Source organism: Ovis canadensis, chromosome 11 (genome assembly GCF_042477335.2).
Source record: "Ovis canadensis isolate MfBH-ARS-UI-01 breed Bighorn chromosome 11, ARS-UI_OviCan_v2, whole genome shotgun sequence".
Classification (NCBI taxonomy): domain Eukaryota; kingdom Metazoa; phylum Chordata; class Mammalia; order Artiodactyla; family Bovidae; genus Ovis; species Ovis canadensis.
This window is the reverse complement of record NC_091255.1, coordinates 45210066-45224061: the sequence shown is the minus strand read 5'-3', so window position 1 is coordinate 45224061 and position 13996 is coordinate 45210066. Positions and strand designations below refer to the sequence as shown.

The following is a 13996-nucleotide window of genomic DNA, read 5'->3' as shown; positions in this document are numbered from 1 at the left end:
AAAAATATCTTCTACTTTCTAGCTTTAAATTCCAGAATTAAAGCATCATCCGTGTTTCAAAAGTGTTTTTTAAAGGACCCAAGTTGAGAGCATGGCCAGCATGGGTGCATGTCATGCAGATCCATACAGCTTTCTTTATAAAAGCTTTTGCACACGTATGAAGTGCATTCTCGAGAAGCTTTTGTTTAGGTTTAGAATGTTTGTTAAGGTGTAGGGAGTTTGTGATAGATGGTCTTTTAAAATTCTGTTTATTTCAGACTGATAAAAAGTAAAATTTTACGAAGGGCTTGTTCTGATGTTCAAGAGATTAGGCCCAAGTGGGTAGGTAGCAGAGAAAAGCCACTCTCAAGACCTGTGCTCTGGGCAGTGTAGACAGTACATTTTCTCTAGCCTTCCTGGTGACCCATGCCCCCATAGTCCTCTTCAGTGTAAGTTACTCATGAGCTAGAAGCCAGAAACTATTTTTTTCATAGCCGGTTGTGGTGGCATGCACGCAGCTTACAACAATAGAAATGATTAATTCTTATCCTCTTTTAACTTGATTTCTTCTCTGCAATACAGGAGAAGTTAAGGCTGCAAGGCCAAATCACAGAGGGGAGCAACATGATTAAAACAATTGCTTTTGGTCGCTATGAGCTTGATACTTGGTACCATTCTCCCTATCCTGAAGAATATGCACGACTGGGACGTCTTTACATGTGTGAATTCTGTTTAAAATACATGAAGAGCCAAACAATACTCCGCCGACACATGGTAAGTTGTCTGAAGGTCCATGACCATGGTGATGATAAGCTCTAGGGTGTCTTGATTGTTGTTTTCCAGTTGCTCAGTCATGTCCAATGCTTTGCCACCCCATGGACAGTAGCACTTCAGGTTTGCCTCAAAGCTTCCCTTTTGCTCAAGCTCAAGTCCATTGAGTTGGTGGTGCCATCCAACCATCGCATGCTCTGTTGTCCGCTTCTCCTCCTGTCTTCAATCTTTCCCAGCATCAGAGTCTTTTCCAGTGAGTTGGCTCTTCACATCAGGTGGCCAAAGTATTGGAGCCTCCGCTTCAGCATCAGTCCTTCCAGTGAATATTCGGGACTGATTTCTTTTAGGATTGATTGATCTCCTTGCTGTCCAAGGGATTCTCAAGAGTCTTCTCCAGCACCACAGTTCAAGAGCTCAAATTCTTCGGCGCTTAGCCTTTTTTATTGTCCAGCTCTCACATCTGTACATGACTACTGGAAAAACCATAGCTTTGACTAGACAGAACCAGTCTGTTGTTCCGTGTCTGGTCTAACTGTTGTTTCTTGATCTGCATACAGATTTCTCAGAAGGCGTAAGGTAAGGTGGTCTGGTATTCTCATCTCTTTAAGAATTTTCCAGTTTGTTGTGATCTACACAGTCAAAGGCTTTAGTGTAGTCAATGATGCAGAAGTAGATGTTTTTCTGGAATTCTCTTGCTTTTTCTATGATTCGATGGATGTTGGCAGTTTGATCTCTGCTTCCTCAGCCTTTTCTAAATCCAGTTTGTATAAATCTGGAAGTTCTCAATTCACATACTGTTGAAGCCTAACTTGAAGGATTTTGAGCATTACTTTACTAGTATGTGAAATGAGTGCAATTGTGCGATAGTTTGCACATTCTCTGGCCTTGCCTTTCTTTGGGATTGGAATGAAAACTGACATTTTCCAGTCCTGTGGCTAGTGCTGAGTTTTCCAAATTTGCAGACATATTGAGTGCAGCACTTTAACAGCATCATCATTTAGGATTTGAAATAGCTCAGCTGGAGTTCTGTTAACTCCACTACTTCCTGACTCCAGGATGTCTGGCTCCAGGTGAGTGATCACACTGTTGTTGCTATCTGGGTCATTAAGATCTTTTTAGTATAGTTCTGTTTACTCTTGCCATCTCTTCTTGATATCTTCTTCTGTTAGGTCCATACTGTTTCTGTCCTTTTTTTATGCCCATCTTTGCATGAAATACTCCCTTGGTATCTCTAATTTTAAAGAGATCTCTAAGCTGTCCCATTCTGTTGTTTTCCTTTATTTCTTGGCAGTGATTACTTGAGGAAGGCTTTCTTATCTCTCCTTGCTATTTTCTGGAACTCTGCATTCAGATGGATGTATCTTTCCTTTTCTCCTTTGCCTTTCTCTTCTCTTCTTTTCTCAGGTATTTGTAAGCCCTTCTCAGACAACCATTTTGCCTTTTTGCATTTCTTTTTCTTGGGGATGGTTTTGATCACTGCGTCCTGTACAGTGTCACGAACCTCCGTCCATAGTTCTTGAGGCACTCTATCAGATCTAATCCCTTGAATCTGTTTGTCACTTCCACTATATAATTATAAGGGATTTGATTTTGGTCATACCTGAATGGTCTAGCAGTTTTCCCTACTTTCTTTAATTTAATACTGAATTTTGCAATAAGGAGTTCATGATCTGAGCCACAGTCAGCTCCCGGTCTTGTTTTTGCTAACTATATAGAGCTTCTCCATCTTTGGCTGCAAAGAATATAAGCAGTTTGATTTTGGTGTTGACCATCTGGTGATGTCCATGTGTAGAGTCATCTCTTGTGTTGTTGGAAGAGAGTGTTTGCTATGACCAGTGCATTCTCTCAGCAAAACTCTATAAGCCTTTACCCTGCTTCATTTTGTACTCCCAAGGCCAAACTTGCTTGTTACTCTAGGTGTCTCTTGACTTCTTACTTTTGCATTCCAGTTCCTGATGATGAAAAAAGATCTTGTAGGTCTTCATAAAACTGTTCAACTTCAGCTTCTTTGGCATTAGTGGTTGGGGCATAGACCTGGATTACTGTGATATTGAGTGGTTTGCCTTGGAAACGAACAGAGATCGATCATTCTGTCGTTTTTGAGATTGCACCCAGGTACTGCATTTCAGACTCTGTTGTTGACTCTGAGGGCTGTTCTACTTCTTGTGAGGGATTCTTGCCCACAGTAGTAGATATAATGGTCATCAATTAAATTTGCTGATTCTGGTCCTTTTTGGTTTACTGATTGATTTCCTGAGATGTTGACGCTCACTCTTGCCATCTCCTGTTTGACTACTTCAATTTACCTTGATTCATGGACCTAACATTCCAGGTTCCTATGCAGTACTGTTCTTTGTAGCATTGGACTTCACTTTCACCACCAGACACATCCACAACTGGGTGTTGTTTCCACTTTGACTCAGCCTCTTCATTCCTTCTGGAGCTATTTTGTTGCTCTTCTCCAGTAGCGTATTAGACACCTACCGGCCTGGGGATTCTAGATTTTGACATCTATCTAAATACCTCTCAGTGGTCCACAGAAATGGAATGAAGGCACAGGAAATTGAAAGCCACATATCAGAGTTGGAGTATACAGCCTTTGGCAAGGCTGGTGCTGGGTGGCTGTTAAACACATGCTGTCATTTTCATCTCCTTGTCTTTTTCTTGCTGTGTGCTCTTCTCTGTTCCTGGGGTATGAATTACCTCTGCCCACAGTTTTTCTGTTTCAAAGTGGATAAAAACGGATGGACTTCACTAGATAGAACTGGGACAACGTGATTCACCTTTGTATCTCTAGCAACTAGCTTTGGCAATAAATGCCCCATAAATGTGTGTTGAAGGAACTCTAAATTATGAAATTAACAGAATAGGTCCTTGGGTCAGCCTTTCCCATGAGTTGTTTAGTGTTTGCTGGTTTCTGAACAGCCTTCTTGTGAAAATAGGAATAAACAATTGAATCATTTTATTTTTTTTTTACAAATTTATTCCTTACTTATTTTATAGTTTTAAGCCATTTTTCTTCTCCTGATTGTGGAATAAAAAGTCTTGCCTTGAATTTCTGCCATGGAGCAGGGGTAGAGATTGGTCTGTAAGATGAGGAAACCTCTGTTTTTTCTTATTTCCATAGTCACAAGTGATTGTGGCTGTATCTATAGCTCAGCATTCCTATAGTTTCTGTCATAGTATTTGTCCTAGTTTGGTGCTAAAACTGCTTTTTTGTGTTCCCAGCTCTGAAGTACACTCTGGCCCAGAACCACCATTGCCAATTAAGACTGCAGTCTAAAGACTGCCCTTTAGACTGCAGCACAGTAGGCTCTCACTAGACTGACTGGGTGGGGAAGAATGCTGGGAGTAGGGGGCAGGTGGGTGATAAGTGGGGACTGGGCTCCGTGATTGTAGACCATGAAGATAAGCTAATTCAGAGTTTGCCATGTGAAAGACTGGTATTTTTATTGATGTGAACTGCTTACTGTTTCTTTTTTCTTTCTGTTTATTTAGTAGTACTAACTAACGAAGTAGCCAAAAGGCAAGAAATAGTAAGGAGAGAAAACAAAGGGCCTATATAGTCTGAGGATCAAGTAAACAGTCTGAATATTTGATGATATCTACTGTATTATATGTTACAAAAACCAAATTTCACGAAATAGAAAACCTATTTTAATTCATACCTCTGAAGATTCTTGTTACTTTAGGCATAATCACAGAAATGGGCTTACTTTGCCTATTTGGCCAGTAGTTTGGCTTCTGTTTCTGAACAGATCATTGCCGTTAGTTTGCTCACTGTTGGGAAGAGCCTACATGAGTAAAGGGGTGGAGACAGGAACAAATCACAGGTGGAGCTCTCATTACTGAATGAATATGTGCACTTATATGTGACAAATTGGGGCATGCTATTTTTTAAATTATTATTTTATTTTTGGCTCTGCTGGGTCTTCACTGTGGTGTGTGGGCTCCTTGTTGTGGTGGTTTCTCGTTGCGGAGCAGGCTCTAGGCACATAGGCTTTAGTAGCTGCGGTGCCTGGGCTCTATCTTAAGTGCTGGCTCAGTAGTTTTGGCATGTGGGCTTAGTTGCCACACAGCATGTGGGTCTCCTGCATTGGCAGGAGGATTGTTAACCCTTGGACCACCATGGATGCCCTTATGACTCTTTATTGACCAAAAGAGTCAGAATACAGTTTCATAAAAAATATCCATGTGTGTGCTTTTTTGTTGTTTAGTCCCTCAGTCGTGTCCGACCCTGTGACTGCATGGACTGAAGCACACCAGGCTTCCCTGTCCATCACACTTTCCCAGAGTTTGCTCAAACTCATGTCCATTGAGTTGGTGATGCCATCCAACCATCTCATCCTCTGTTGTCCTCTTCTCCTGCCCTCACTCTTTCCCAGCATCAGGGTCTTTTCCAGTGAGTCGGCTCTTTGCATCAGGTGGCCAAAGTATTGGAGCTTCAGCACCAGTTCTTCTAACGAATATTCAGGATTGATTTCCTTTCGCATTGATTGGTTTGATCTCCTTGCTGTCCAAGGGACTCTCAAGAGTCTTATCCAACACCACAGTTTGAAACCATCAGTTCTTCGGCATGCAGCCTTCTTTATGGTCCAACTCTCACAACTGTACATGACTATTGGAGAAGACATATGCTTTGTAAAGTATTTACATAAAACCTTTGAAAAAGTCACCTATTTACAGTAGAGGCTTCCCTGCATTAAATCTGTGAGCACTTGAAAGTGTGGAAAGGGGTACCTTGTGCCCTCTTGTGGCCAAGTTGTTGTCTCCCCACCCCCCCACCCCAGCCCTGTCTTCCTGTTGCTCAACCAGGCTTCCTTGCCTATTTTTCTAAAGCCACAGAAGGACATGTCCTATTTCATTATAGTACAAGAAAGAGAACATTTGGAGATGGGGTATGGTTTTTATCACTGGGTCTGTTTTCTAATCTGAAAAGAAGACCATAATGGTTTAGATTGTAATGAGAAGTTACTGGTAAAGGTGAGAGTACCTTTACTTAGCAACTCTTAAGCTGCTGGAAATAAGCCGCTTAAGAATTTCCTGTTGGCACAAGCCATTTTATAATAAGCCTGGGGTATTTTTTATTTATCTTACTTTTACATAGTAGAAGATTTAATCTCCTAGGTTGGAGCAATGCCAGAAAATAATCCAGAAAACTTGTTCCAAACTGCTATAAAAATCCGTAAATATATTGCAGTGAATTTAGAAGCCTTTGTTTCACTAAAAGAAAAGAATCCATTTTGCTGTCAATTTGTCAAACTGTCCATCTCAGCTAACCCAGTTCAACCTGTGGTTCCTTTTCCCTTTTGAGCAGCAAGTCTTACTGGGAAGGATTGTTTCCCTGATGTGAATTCCATTCTTTTACAGGCTAAGTGTGTGTGGAAACACCCACCTGGTGATGAGATATATCGCAAAGGTTCAATATCTGTATTTGAAGTAGATGGCAAGAAAAACAAGGTAAAAATGGTGACATCAGAAAAAGGGATGGAAATGTACTTTCACTAGTTTCAGAAATTTATCTCCAGCTTGTAAAGAAGATAGAACTTTTCTATTGGCCAAAATACAGTTTCTGCTCCATTAACAATAATGGTGTGATCTTTAATTTCAGTCCTTTATCTAAGTATAAGAATCACTTGCTGACACATAAATGCTGTTTCTTTACTTCCAGATCTACTGCCAAAACCTGTGCCTGTTGGCCAAGCTTTTTCTGGACCACAAGACATTATATTATGATGTGGAACCCTTCCTGTTCTATGTTATGACAGAAGCAGACAGCACTGGTTGTCACCTGATTGGATATTTTTCCAAGGTCAGCGGGATCTGGAGATTAAGAAGCTGATGACCAGAGCAGGGTAGTTGATGGTGGCATATGAAGCCTCAAATCGCTGACAGAAAGAGGCGGTTCCCTGGGCATTGATGATTGCCCTTCTCTTAAAGGGTGCCAGGGGGTGGGGTGGACATCCACGTATCAAAGATTATTTAATGAAAATGTGCAGTCTTTATGAAAAGCTTTTGGCTTATTCATTTCTGGACTTGTGGGTTGAACCTGCCCATTAGTTGCTGGCCAGCACCCGGCCTACTAACCCACAAGCCCACATCTTGCCATCCAAGCCAGCCAGCTCTCTTGGCTTTACTCTCCTCTGTGTTATTAGCTTAAAACCAGGAAATATGTTCCTTTTGCCTGGTTTTCTAGCTGGGCTCCTTCAGTGGTAACACCACTACACCTTTAAAGATTCAAGGCCAGATTTTGCTTATAACTGTTCAATATAGCAACTTTATTGAAATATAATTTTCACAGACCATACACTTCACTCATTTACAGTGTATGATGCTGTGGGTTTTAGTATAGTTACAGAGTTGTGCAGCCACCATGCAGTCACCACTATCAATTTTTGTTACTCCCAATTTGAAACACCGTACCCATAAGTAGTCACTCCTCCTTTCCACTCATTCTGTTCCCAGGCCCACTGTCTCTGTTTAAGCTTGCATATTCTGGGCATTTCACGTAAATGGGAATCATACAATATGTGATTTAAAGAGTGCTACTCTAGACTGGATTCAGTGTTCTAAACCTTCTTGCCTTGCTCTTTGCCTCTAAAAAGGAATCCTAGAGTCAGTGCCCTTAAGGTGAGACTGGAGGTCTCAGCTAGGGAAACCTTGGGATCATCAGCATAAAGGGTATGGATGTACCAACTGTGAGGCCTGACAGCCACTCCCCAGGACTAGTTAGCATGTATTTTGTAAGCAGCCTTGCTTGTATCTGGGACTGCTGAGACACCTTTGGTCCCGTATTCTTCCAGTCTTCTCATCTGTTTGCTCTTGATTTTAGGAAAAGAATTCATTCCTTAACTACAATGTATCCTGTATCCTTACCATGCCTCAGTACATGAGACAGGGCTATGGCAAGATGCTCATTGATTTCAGTAAGTAAAACAGCCAAGTCATAAGTTGCACAAGCAGGGATTGTTGAAGTATTGTTGTCTTTTTGTCCTATGGTCTGTCTTCACAATTCCTGGCATATAGTGGAATTACACTCATATTAAGTGAGTGAGTAGGTGGAAAAAACCTGAACATTGTCAGTTGGCCTGCTACACATTGAACGCTGGGATGAATACAGGACCCTGAGTTGGTACCTAATAGACTATAGATATATGAGATATAGAGGACAGTAAAGTAAGCTCTTTAGTATTATCCTAATGTGAGACTTATGAATAGCACATTCATCCGTAAAGCTTCACATTTGTTTATGGGTGTTAAGTTCAGTTTCGTAAGTTGTTCTCTAAAGGCACTTGATAGAGGCTTTGGGTCTTGTTAATCATGAATGCTGTATTTGAGAATTTGCCTATTCAGTAAAATTTATGTGTAACCTAAAATCAAAGAACATGCACATGGCAGCGAAAAAAAAGTCACCACGTTTCCAGATGAGGTCAAACAGATACTTATTTTGGCTTTGTTTACGCTGGTGTCCTTTACAGCCATGTTGTTCATATTTTTATGCTTTTTGTTGCTATTTTTATCTTTTATTATTATTTTTTGGCCATGCCACATAACTTGTGGGCCCTTAATTCCTCTGACAAGGGATCAAACCCAGGCCCTCAGCAGTGAAAGCATAGCCACTGGAATTCCCTGTTGATTTTCAGTGGCCCCTGAGCATAGTGCTGAAGTACTGTCTAGTAAGTCTGCGATGTGCCTTCCAGAGAAAATGTGTTTTCTAGACAGGTTTTTATCAGGCATTCATGATTGTGCTGTTGGCTTTTAGTTCAGTGTTAAGTCAACAGTATGTATTAAATGGGTGTCTTTAAACAAAAACACATAAAATTGGTTATATATTGATTGGTTGATGAAAATGTGACGAGGGGTCCACAGGAACCTAACCCTGTATTTACCCCAAGAGCAATGGTTCAATATAGCTTATTCAGTGTTTGCTGTGACTTTATAGAATATAATTACTGTAAGTAATGAGATATAGCTGTATTTTATTCCATGTTCACTGTAACATGATATATTTTGGTCAAATTAGAATTCCTAGAATCAGCTTTTTGATCCTTTTAGCCACTTGGTTAGACCACTAATGGAGTTGAGGGGACTGTGTATCTTTGAATAGGTAACAACTATGTTATAAACTTTGTGGAATTTTTCAAACATACACTAAAGTAGCATAATAGTATAATAAACCCCCCTGTAATGATTATCATTTTATGGCCAGTCTTGTTTTACTTATAGTCACACCCTCAGTTATTTTGGAATCTCTAAAAGTATAATGTCTGTTATACCTCAAAAAGCCCTACAAAACAAAAAATTCCTTAATGTCATAAAATACACTATTCAAATTTTCATTATTTTGTGATTTGATTCTTTTAAAAAAAAAGTTGTTTTTATACAAATACAGATAGAACTGTGTAGCTTATAAATCAGTTTTTAGTTTAGAGGTTCCTGCTCCATCTCTTTTTTTTCTTTGCTATTTATTTAAGTTGGTTATCCAGTAGTTTTAGTTTCCTGAAGTATGAGTTTGCTGACTTCATCCCCCTGGTGTTGAAAGTTAGATGTTTAGCTGTTAAAACTGGAGACTTTGTGAAATTCAGATCATGTCTATTCCCATCTGCTGCCCACCACCAATATTTCATAGGCAGTACTGAGATAATCCATTCTTTTTTTCTTTTAAGAATTTTTAGGGTTACTTAAAAAAAAATTTTTTTTTTAATTACTTTATTTTTGGCTGCATTGGGTCTTTGTTGCTTTGCCTGGGCTTTCTCTAGCTTCAGCGAGCGGGGGCTACTCTTTGGTACGCTATTCAGACTTCACATTCCGGTGGCTGCTCTTATTACGAAGCGCAGGCTCTAGGCACTCAGGCTCAGCAGCTTCAGCTCTGGGGCTCTAAGGGTGCAGGCTCGTCAGTTGTGGTGCTCAGGCTTAGTTGCTCCGAAGCATGTAGAATCTTCCTGGACCTGGGATTGAACCCTTACCCCCTGCATTGGCAGGAGTATTCTTGTCCACCTCACCACCAGGCAAATTCTGAGATAATCCATAAAGTGCAAAAATCTGAAAAAGCTTGAAAGCTATATAGTGAAATGGCTTTCAAATCTGTTTCCATCTACTCTGTTCTCTTTTTTGGCTTGTGGGATCTTAGACCCTTGACCAGGCATCAAACCTGGGCCCCAGGCAGTGAAAGCGCTGAGTCTTAATCGCTGAACTGCTAGGGAATTCCTTATCTACTTTGTTCTTAATGCCATACCTACAGATAACTATTAATATTAATAAGTTTCTAGTGCAGGCTTCCACTAGAAGGCTTTTATATTAAATGTCTATTATAAGTAAATGTGAAAACACATTCGTCCCCTTTTGTTTGTACAAAGGCAGTCAACTGTACTACAGCTAATACATAGCATTGCATTAAATGACTGGACCCTGATGGATATTGCCAAGCAGACTCTATTCCTTAAATCTTTATCCATTTTGGTACGCTGTTCTTATTAGGATGAGATACAGTATCTGCATTGTTCTCTGGCAGGTTATTTGCTTTCCAAAGTGGAAGAAAAAGTTGGCTCCCCAGAACGTCCACTGTCAGATCTGGGGCTCATAAGCTATCGCAGTTACTGGAAAGAAGTGCTTCTTCGTTACCTGCACAATTTCCAAGGCAAAGAGATTTCTATCAAAGGTTGGTTTTTTGCTCTTAGAGAATGTTACCTAAGATGTTTGCTCCTCTGAATATTCTGACTTTTCTGTTTGGCCTGGTTCATGTTTTGTAATCAGCGAAGGTAATGCCACATTCTGTGTTGCATCTGAATATGAGAGCGGAAGGCTAACTGATGTGGACCACTCACCAAGGTGCCTAAGGATTCCAGAGCATTTGGCCCTAGGGACTGGTTATCTGATTTGGTTTCTCAAATTTTAGGTTGCTAACACTTTATTTCACAAAATTCTCAATAAAAGCAAGAAAGAAGAAAAACTTCAAGTCATTTGGCACACACAGGAACTTCTAACATCCTGGAATATTTATGCAAGAGTGAAATAATTTAGTTTGTTCTTTGACTTCAATGTCTATAGGAGCCAAAGTGGTTTCCTGCTGTACTGCCCCTCTTTTGTAGTTATTTTAAGTGGTCAGATGAATACTTTATAAACTTGTGGACAGCTTGGGTCAAGTAGCAAAGATTCCAAATATTTGGAGTCTGTAGATTTCCTTCAAAGGAAAGGGGTCCTTGGTAAGGGAGTGGGGAGGTCTGCATTTTGAGCAAGTAGCTCTTCTGTTTCAGAAATTAGCCAGGAGACAGCTGTGAATCCTGTGGACATTGTCAGCACTCTGCAAGCCCTTCAGATGCTCAAGTATTGGAAAGGAAAACACCTAGTTTTGAAAAGACAGGTAAAGTTTCTGTTAGCCTTTTACTCATTGCTTTATGTCTCTTGAGGCCTAGCAAAGTGGAACCTTCACACCTTAAAGGTAACCTTCCCTTTTTAAAGAGTTTGACTCCATGCAGCTTTTCCTTTGCTCTCACTGTTAGACTTGTCTCCGACTGTACCCTTATCAGAAGCTTCTGGTAAACTCCTGTCTCATACTTGGATGACAGAAGCATTAACAGCTCTAGTTAAGCAGCTTTATGTTGCACTTCTGTCCTTTGATGATTTTCTTACATCAGAGAAGAGTGCCCATCTGTGGAGGAGAATCTCCATAACCTCCAGGGCCTGTAGAAGTGGTTTTAAATTCCTTTAACAAATGCCATCTCAGTTCAGTTCAGTTCAGTTCAGTCACTCAGTCGTGTCCAATTCTTTGCAACCCCATCACAGGCACGCCAGGCCTCCCTGTCCATCACCAACTCCTGGAGTTCAGTCAAACTCACGTCCATTGAGTCGGTGATGCCATCCAGCCGTCTCATCCTCGGTCGTCCCCTTTTCCTCCTGCCCCCAATCCCTCCCAGAAGCAGAATCTTTTCCAATGAGTCAACTCCTCGCATGAGGTGGCCAAAGTACTGGAGTTTCAGCTTTAGCATCATTCCTTCCAAAGAAATCCCAGGGCTGATCTCCTTTAGAATGGACTGGTTGGATCTCCTTGCAGTCCAAGGGACTCTCAGGAGTCTTCTCCAGTACCACAGTTCAAAAGCATCAATTCTTCAGCGCTCAGCTTTCTTCACAGTCCAACTCTCACATCCATATATGACTACTGGAAAAACCGTAGCCCTGACTGATGTCAATTTAAAAATTTTTTTCAGTTGACTTACAACATTTACTCTGGAGGGGCCATGGCAACCCACTCTAGTGTTCTTGTATGGAGAATCCCATGAACAGGGAAGCCTGTCAGGGTTGCACAGAGTCAGGCACGACTGAAGTGACTTAGCACGTATGCACAATTAATAAGGGAATATGGATAATTATTTTCAGGTCTTGCTGAGGGCATAATAGGAAGAAATGGATTAGGTAGGAGAACATTAGGTAAATCAAAAGAGCTTTTTTTTAATACCTGTCTCTTAGTATATTATGAAACCTTTGGTGATTTCTTCTTTGCTAACAATCATTTTAGAATCCACATATAAAGATGTTTTAGTTGAATGCATATAATAATTTTTTCCCATTGTTTTCTCTCAGGATCTCATTGATGAGTGGATAGCCAAAGAGGCCAAAAGATCCAACTCCAATAAAACCATGGATCCAAGCTGTTTAAAATGGACCCCTCCCAAGGGCACTTAAAGTGACCGGTTACTCCGAGCCAGCGAACCCCAGCAGTAGGAATCCGTACCCTAGGGATCTGTCTGTCATTTCTGTTGCTCTTGTGATTGGCAAGTACAGTATCCTTTGGGAAGGCCATCCCCCTCAGGACTGTCCTGGCTCCGACCTTCGTGTACACTGCAGACGCTGGTTCTGAGGAACTGTTGTTTCGGCCTCAGTGAGGTTGCCTGGATGGGATCTCTATTACACTTGAGTGCAGATCCCTAGTAGCACTGACCCAAGGTGTTCTGTTTCGGTACTGTACCTGTCCAGTCACTGGTTCTCTCCTCTGGCCCCATGAGGTTGTGTCGTGTCTTCTAAACTTTGTAATAGTGCTTCTTGCCACCTGGTCACCAGACCACCAAGTACGGTTACTGCCACCAGGACCTTTCCAGTTATTCCTTACATGTGTTTTTGGAGGGGCAGGGAAGAGGTGACACTTCTGAGTGTGTGTTGGGAGGGGTCCCTTCCCTTTGGATTTCATCTCACTTTAAGTTATTTCCTCCATTTTTACTGAAAGACCTGTTTTTAATCAGTATCAGGCTGACCAGAGCCAAATACTTGTGAAGACTCTTGCAGGGATTAGTCTCGGTCACAGCATATAATCTAAATGAGATGGAGAAAAGGACTGAGAGGCGGTGATTCTCTGATTTGGATTTGAGTTCACCTGTGGGCAGTGGGCAACATCTTGGTGAAAGGGAATGAAATAACTACTTTTTGCCTCACGAGAAAGTGCCCAGTAGTAAATGTTTTCTTCTCTTTACTCCCTGCCTCTTTTTACTTTTGCAGGTGCCAAAATAATTTCCAGTTCTCCCTTTCATGCTGCATGATAACCGGTTAATTATATTGCAGAAACCTTTCACCAGTACTGGTCTGATCTTACACACCTAAGTTGCACATAAGTTGCGTTGCTTTTGTCTGAACATCTTGGAGAAGTGATTGAGAATGACTCCGTATCTCAGCCCATGACTCAGCAAGGCAGAATGGCCACCCCTGCCAAGGTTTGCTTTTCTTTTCGACAGTGCCTCACCCTCCCTCTGAGGACTAAAGTGCTTATGCCCTTCCAAGAACTCCATTTCCTTTTTGGGATTTACCACCATCCCCCCATTCTCTGGTCTCCTCTATTTTTGGTGTTGTTTAAGTGAAGGAAGAGATGCTCCCTCTAATTTCTCTCTAGCCCATTATAACCTGCTATCTTGGGGCAGCTTTTGATGTATGACATGTCACCCTTCCCAACTTGGTCTCCTGCAACACTGCTGTCTTCATGTGGAGCCCTCACCACAATCCCAACTCTGGTCATTTGTGCCTTTCTCTTGTCATCTTTGTACACTACTTATATTCACTGTGGGTTGGGGGGAGCTAACTTTAAGCATGTTCAGTGGCAGCTCCCTGCCAGTTTCAGTGTCACTGTTAAAATTTACCCAAAAGCAATTTCACTGGGGGTTTTCTTAAGGGGTAAAGGCCTTTTACAGAAGCTAACCCTTCCCCAAATGTGGTAGAATGTGCTGTTCTGTATCTACTCGTCAATAAAGCATGTTCTCTGCTGAAA

The 13996-nt window shown here is 41.3% G+C and overlaps 1 protein-coding gene across 2 annotated transcripts in view; it reads left to right on the top strand.

Moving 5' to 3' along the window:
• The window catches only part of KAT7 (lysine acetyltransferase 7), a 36777-nt gene extending 22781 nt beyond the window's left edge, over window positions 1-13996 (top strand). For both annotated transcript variants that reach the window (XM_069543164.1, XM_069543165.1), the window contains 7 exons: window positions 562-753; window positions 6121-6210; window positions 6422-6562; window positions 7583-7676; window positions 10262-10408; window positions 11004-11110; window positions 12328-13996. In XM_069543164.1, the coding sequence (XP_069399265.1) occupies window positions 562-753; window positions 6121-6210; window positions 6422-6562; window positions 7583-7676; window positions 10262-10408; window positions 11004-11110; window positions 12328-12429 (873 nt within the window). In that variant the 3' untranslated portion in view covers window positions 12430-13996. The remainder of the gene's footprint in view (window positions 1-561; window positions 754-6120; window positions 6211-6421; window positions 6563-7582; window positions 7677-10261; window positions 10409-11003; window positions 11111-12327) is intronic.